Source organism: Cervus elaphus, chromosome 5 (genome assembly GCF_910594005.1).
Source record: "Cervus elaphus chromosome 5, mCerEla1.1, whole genome shotgun sequence".
Lineage (NCBI taxonomy): Eukaryota > Metazoa > Chordata > Mammalia > Artiodactyla > Cervidae > Cervus > Cervus elaphus.
Genome location: NC_057819.1, coordinates 106874475 through 106880585, shown reverse-complemented (window position 1 = coordinate 106880585; position 6111 = coordinate 106874475). Strand labels below are relative to the sequence as shown.

The following is a 6111-nucleotide window of genomic DNA, read 5'->3' as shown; positions in this document are numbered from 1 at the left end:
TCTGTTTGTTTGTTTATTGTGGAGTATTTTACATGCAAGATCCCAAACTAGACAGACGTATCTAGGAGAGCTCGTGGGTAGACGGACGCTCTGGTGTCACTGACCCACCCTCCAGTCCTGCTCTGCCGGCAGAGACAGACAGTGACAGACCGCTAGGCTGGGGGACGCCGACAACAAACCTGAGAACCCTCACAAATCAAGTGCAAACTCGAGGGAATAAATATTCACCCCCTTTCCTCCAGGAGCACCTGGAGAGATGCCATGAGCCTTCTGAGTTGACAGCTGTTCTCAGGGCACCCCAGGGACAGGAAGGGCTGAAGTTGGGCATGGGAGAGGCGGGGGCCTCAGGGTGTCTTCTGAGTGGTGAAGCTGGCTATGCCCACGTTGGGGACAGGGGAGGGGGCCCGGGCCTGGGGGCTGCCAGTACAAAAGGCTCAACTGTCCTCCACGGGCTTTCTTCCTCACTGGCCCACAGCCCCCTGAACCCTCCGGAAGGCTGGGTTGGACTGAGTTAGAAGCGTGCGGAGGCCAAGTGGGGCTGTGGTGGCAGGAAGGAACAGGAGGAGCTGGAGTCTGGGCACCTGCTGCCCCAGGTCCTCACCCGCCCCACCTCCCCAGGCTCCCTTCTCTGGACCCCGGTAGAGAGGGGAAGGGCAGGGCGCCGAGGCGGGATCCAAGGCAGAGAGCACAGGTGATCACACTGAAGGGCTGACAGACAGACGGGAGGACAGACAGCAGACGGCCCCCTTGCCCTCTGGCCTGGCCAGTGAAGAGTCACTGCAGCTCTGAGGCCATTGTCCTTATGCACACAGATAAGCCAGTCGGTCACATTCCCCTGGGGGTCCTGGGCAGGGGCCGCTCTGGGGCAGGCGGGCCAAAGGCCCACCAGTGCCTGGTCACATGAACTCAGTGCTTTTTACTGCTGCCCACTGGTCAGAGAGGCAGGAGAAAGGAGTTAGTTTTCACATCTCAGCACACAACACAGAAAAGGTTAAACACATCCCCAAGAAAATATTTTGACAAAATAAATATTTTAACCTATAATAAGGTATAATTAGTGCTTATAAGGAATCCCAGCAATAATTTAGTGTAATTACATACTGGATCTGCGGTCTCTAACACTGGCCGAGGCTGGTGGCTCGGAGGGTCTCACTCTGCTGGGCAGAAGGCTCTGGCCAGGGTTCCCTCCTGGGAGAGCAGCCCAAGAGCCGAGCCTCCCAGACAGAAGGGAACCAGTGAGATGGGCCTGGGCACCTGGGGCCTCAGGACGGGAAGGGTGAGCAGCACCCGTCCCAGGCACCTGCTTCCTGGGCGTGGTGGGGGCAGGTGGGGCAGGCTGCTGTGACCTGATAGGCAAGCGGAGGGGCAGCTCCAGCCAGGACGGCTGGTGAGGCCCCCACCACTCACCACCCTAGCGGCTTGGCCTCTCTAGACTGGGCCTGGCTGAGCAGCTGGAGCTGGGGGACGGCTTTGTGGGGTCTCCCTGGGGGCAGGCACATGCCCCTGCCACACCGTCCACCCAGGAACTCCCGGGAGGCCGGTTCCTCCCTCAGCAGATGCTGGGCCCGGCTGCTCTGACTCCTGAAGGACTGACTGACCCCCAGAGGCCCAATGTCCCCCCGGGCTGGCAAGGCAGGCTCCACCCCCACAGAGACACACCCCCAGGCTACACTAGAGGCCTGGGGATACCAGCTGGAGTGGCCAGGCACAAGCAGGCCACCTTGCCCTGCAGCTCATCAGCTGGCTTTGGACGGTTCAGCATCCAAGGCTAACTGAGGGTGGGACCGGGCAGGGGGTAGGCGCAGTGTGGGGGCCCGGCCGGGCAGGGTGCAGCAGGCTGACCCAGCTACATGGAGGGGCATCCTCCAAGGAGCTGGGGTGTGAGGTGCCAGTAGGACCCCAGGCCTCCCCTGTGGAGGGAGCTGCGGGAGGGCCAGGCCAGGTGTGGGTCCCCCAATGGCACCTCAGTCTCCACACCTGCTCCTGCTGGCGCCCCCCCACAGCCCCCAACCCCACCCTGAATGCTCCCAGGAGACCCCAGCTTTGCCCTGATGCCAGGGAGCGCCTGCTAGAGCTCTGAGCGGGGCTAGGGCTCCCGGGCCGGCGAGAAGCTGCGGGCATAGCCCGTGTGCCCTTCTGGGCACAGGGCAGCTCAGGCTAGACCAGGCTGGGGCCAAGTGAGGACCCAGGAAGGAGTGGGGCTCGCCAGCCGCCCCCACCTTCTGAGGTGGGCTGTGAGGTGAGGCTTCAGGACAGTCTGTGGGGGAGGCTGAGACCCCGCCCAGGAGGAGCACAGGGGCCTTGGAGCTGTGCCGGCCGCTGGGTCACTGGGATCTCACTCAGGGTCAAAACCGCTTGCTGCTGTGGGCCCTGGAGGTGGAGGCAGAGGCTACCCTGGGCCGAGCCGAATGAAGCACATTCTGAAATGCACCTAGCTTTCCCGGGCCGGCCAGAGCCAGCCCTCACTGTGCAGGTCCCTCCACAGATGGAGCGGCATTCATGGGGGCAGCGAGGCCACCGCCATGTTACCTCTACCTCATGGGCCCGTGGCAGACCCCTTGGTCCCAGCTCGGCAGTGGGCCTGGGCTAGCAGTGGAGAGTGAAGAGGGTCAAGCAGGTGGTAGATGAGAGATGCCACCCGCGGGCACCACAGAGCCTACTGAAGTGCTGACGCTTGTCAGGGAGTGGCAGTGGGGAGTGAGACCAAGCCTGCGGCTGCAGACCTGCCCTTTCTGGGACCAAGGAGGGCACAGGAGGGCAGGAGAGGCCTGCTGAGCTGGGCATGGGGCTGGGGTCTGAGCCCCTTCTCTGTGGGCAAGTGACCAGAGGAACTGCTCGGGAACAGCCCCAAAGGGCTGGCCCTGCCTGGGGCTGGGCCAGTCACCAGCTCTTCCTGGAGGAAACAGGCAGAGGGAGCAGGAGGGCAGAGGCTGAGGGGCTGCAGCTGCAGTGACACTGTCCCACCTCCCAAAGAGAAGGTGGCTAAAGCTGGGCCCAACGAGTGAGAGGCCTGGGAGCAAACACAGTGGTGTTTCCATGGAGACAGAGCAGCGCAGGACCAAGTGGGTGCGGTGGATGGGAGGAGTGGCCAGAGCCTGGGTGGACCGGGGGCGAGAGGAGACCTGCCATGGGGTGGGGGGCCCAACCATAGGGACAGCTCACAGGGCAAAGAGGGCATCCTCTGACCGCTCCGGCTTCTTCCGGCCTGAGGGATTCGAGGCTGGGGCCGGAGCGTCCGCTGGGGGAGAGGGGAGGTTGGGAACCATTTCAGCAGCTTTGGCCCTTTCTTCAAGGAATTTATCGAACTCTGAAACACAGAACAAGGCCCGGCAGTGATGGGTACGGGCTCAGCTGCCACGCACAATCCCACAGGCGAGGGCCCCTTTCCTCCTCTGACACCACCAGGGCAGGCAGGAAGCTCAGCCACAACCCAGGGTGGGTAAGGGAAGCGGGCAGTCATGACTCCTGCCCCACCACTGACTGGAAAAGCCCCTTGGTGCTTTTCCATGGTCCAGATCGGCATTGGTGGCAAGGCAGGGAGAGCTGGAGGGGCAACTTCCTCCTTGACCTTGGCAGGGACGCCACCCTGGCAGGGCTCAGGGCCTACAGAGGGCCCCAGACCGGCACCCCCTGTGCTGACTGCATGGCATGTGTTTTGTCTCGGCGGCAATGACCATTAGGGGGTGGGGGGCAGACCAGTCAGGAGTGCCGGTCTGGGGTCCCGTGGACCTGGGATGGCTGAGTGTGCCTACCGGCACCTCCCACGTCAGCAGGTGACCTGGATGGATAGAGTCCAGGAACAGGGAGGCGCCAGGGCGGCAAGGAGGCTCTCAGAGCCTGGGAAGGGCACAGCCACAGTGGGTCAGAGGCAGGCCTACCTTCGCTTGTGACGCCCTCCTCCAAGTCATCGCCCTTCTGTGGGAGAGCGGAGAGAGGACGTTAGTGCTGTCCCGTGGCCACTCCCGCCTGCGGCCCACCCCCCAGGGCAACACCCAATGACATTTCCTACTTCCCATCCTGAATTCTGCAAGAGCAGAATGCTGCTCTCATCTTATAGGAGAAAGAGAAACTTTTGTTCTTAAAAAGTAAAAACAAAAAGCTGAGGAGGCTCTAGGTCCTCCAGAAAGGTCAGAAAGAAAAAACTGAACTGTGCAGCTCCTTCCCTGCTGAAACTCGGGGCAGGACCGCAGAAGAGCCGGGGGAGGCCAGGCTCTGGGCGCCCCTCCACTCCACGGACCTTGGCGGGCAGCTGCATGGCACTGGGTGGTCAAGGCCACGCCAGCAGCTGGAACCGCGTGAGGCCTGGAGACATAGGGGCTTGACCCCAAGGTGCCCCGGCAGGGGGTTGGCTGGGCCCCAGCCTCCTAGGAGCAGTGCCAGTCTCTTCCCATGCCCCGATTCGGACACTGAGGATGCTCTGGGCGGTCAGTTCTGTTTGGGGGATGTGGGGGCCACTGGGCCCTGCACAGACAGTGATGGGCGGTGGACATGGCCCCGTCCTCCTTCCTGCCTCCGCCCCTGCTCTGCCCTCGAGTGTGGGTCCCCCTTGTAAGGTGAGGTGGGCCAGGTGTGCCTGCCTGCTCTGTGACAGCAGCTATTTCTCTCCAGGCGTTCTGTCAGGAAGGACCTAATGGGCGCCTCTTCCTCCCCTGGCATGGCCCGCAGGCAGCGGCTTGCGGGGCAGAGTGTCTCTGGAAAGCCTGTCTCTGGGGTTGGGTGGGTGGTGTGCTGGCCCGGAGCAGCAGGAGGTCCTCCTAAGGTCTGCCGTCCCAGTGGGGGGCCTGACAGGAGGTGACAAGAAACAGGAGATGAGGTGTCCCCAGGTCAGGGCAACAGTTCCTTCAGCCATGACGTGGGCAAGCACCCCTTTCCAGGGTGCATTTTTTTAACATCCCCTCAGGGGGTGACAGTGCTTGGCGGGGGGCCGGGGTGGGGTGGGGACCAGCCAGCGCAGCCTCCCATCTCAGAACCTGCTGCCATGGGGAGATGTATGACATCCTAACCTCCCTGCCCATCTCTGGGGACAAAGACAGTGGCCTCTGGGGCCAGTAAAGCCAAGATGCCAGGCTACACTGGGGAAGAGTGATGACAGTGATGGAAAAATAAACACCCACTCACAACTGTGAAAATTTCACAATTAAAAGAAAAAAATGAAAACCAAAAAAAATTAAAATTAAAAAACGCACAAAAACCAAAAGAATCCAAGAGCACACACCTGGAATCGCAGAGTGACTGGGAAAAGTCAGGGTGCGTCTTGGAGGCGCCTGCCCAGCCTCCCTCCTCCACTCCCCAGGGAGCAGCCCCTGGGGCCCCCAGGCCAGCCCCAAGGGGCCCCGGCCTGGGCCTCGCCACTCCCCACCAAGACAGAAACGTGGAGTCTCACCAGGTCGGTCCTGAGCCACACCTCAATGTCGTCCATGACCGAGGGCTGCACCACGGGGATCTGCGGAGGCGGCAGGCAGCGGCCAGGCAGCCCCCAGCCAGGCAGGGAGACAGAACAGCGGACACGTCAGTGCAGGCAGCCCAAGGCAACCAAAGGCGCACAGAGCGGACACGTGGGGCAGGCGGGCAGCAGCCGAGGGAGGTGGCAGGGAGGAAGGCAGCGACTCTAAGAAGCGGGGCGGCGGCCGGGTGGGCGCGGGGAGGAGGCACAGTACGCGTTCTTCAGTGGATAACTTTTTGACTAGTGTGTCCGCCCTTGGTCCCAGGGCCCAGGCAGGACGGGGAGGCCGCACGGCAGCCCATGGCCCAGGGCAGTGCAGGGCACGGGGTTGGCAGGGGTATAGGCTCTGCTCACTGAAAGGATCCTGAAATGCGTCCCGGGGCATTTCCGCGTGGGGAGGGCACCCAGGCCTAGGGGTGGCCTGGCCCACAGCAGCCCAGCACATTCCTCCACCAGCAGACACAGGCAAAAGCAAGCATTCTGATGACCAGAGGGGCCGTGGGCTGTGGTCATCTGTGTGTCTCTTTAGTGGGAAACCCGCGAAGCAGCCGGAATGCAGCAGCCTCCTCTCACTCCACCCTCCCCTCCCAGCCTTCAGCACTGCCTGTGGACCCCCTCCCCCTGCCCATCAAAGGGAAAAGGGCACCTGAGAGCAGGGGAGGGGGCCG

General features: G+C 62.5%; 1 protein-coding gene across 6 annotated transcripts in view; it reads right to left on the bottom strand.

Annotated features, from left to right (window-relative positions):
• The window catches only part of TOM1L2 (target of myb1 like 2 membrane trafficking protein), a 72226-nt gene continuing 66115 nt past the window's right edge, over positions 1-6111 (bottom strand). For 3 of the 6 annotated variants that reach the window (XM_043904051.1, XM_043904052.1, XM_043904055.1), the window contains 3 exons: positions 5384-5443; positions 3879-3915; positions 1-3307 (listed from right to left, as the gene is read on the bottom strand). In XM_043904051.1, the coding sequence (XP_043759986.1) occupies positions 3159-3307; positions 3879-3915; positions 5384-5443 (246 nt within the window). In that variant the 3' untranslated portion in view covers positions 1-3158. The remainder of the gene's footprint in view (positions 3308-3878; positions 3916-5383; positions 5444-6111) is intronic. The other 3 variants (XM_043904053.1, XM_043904054.1, XM_043904056.1) reach the window with 1 other exon arrangement.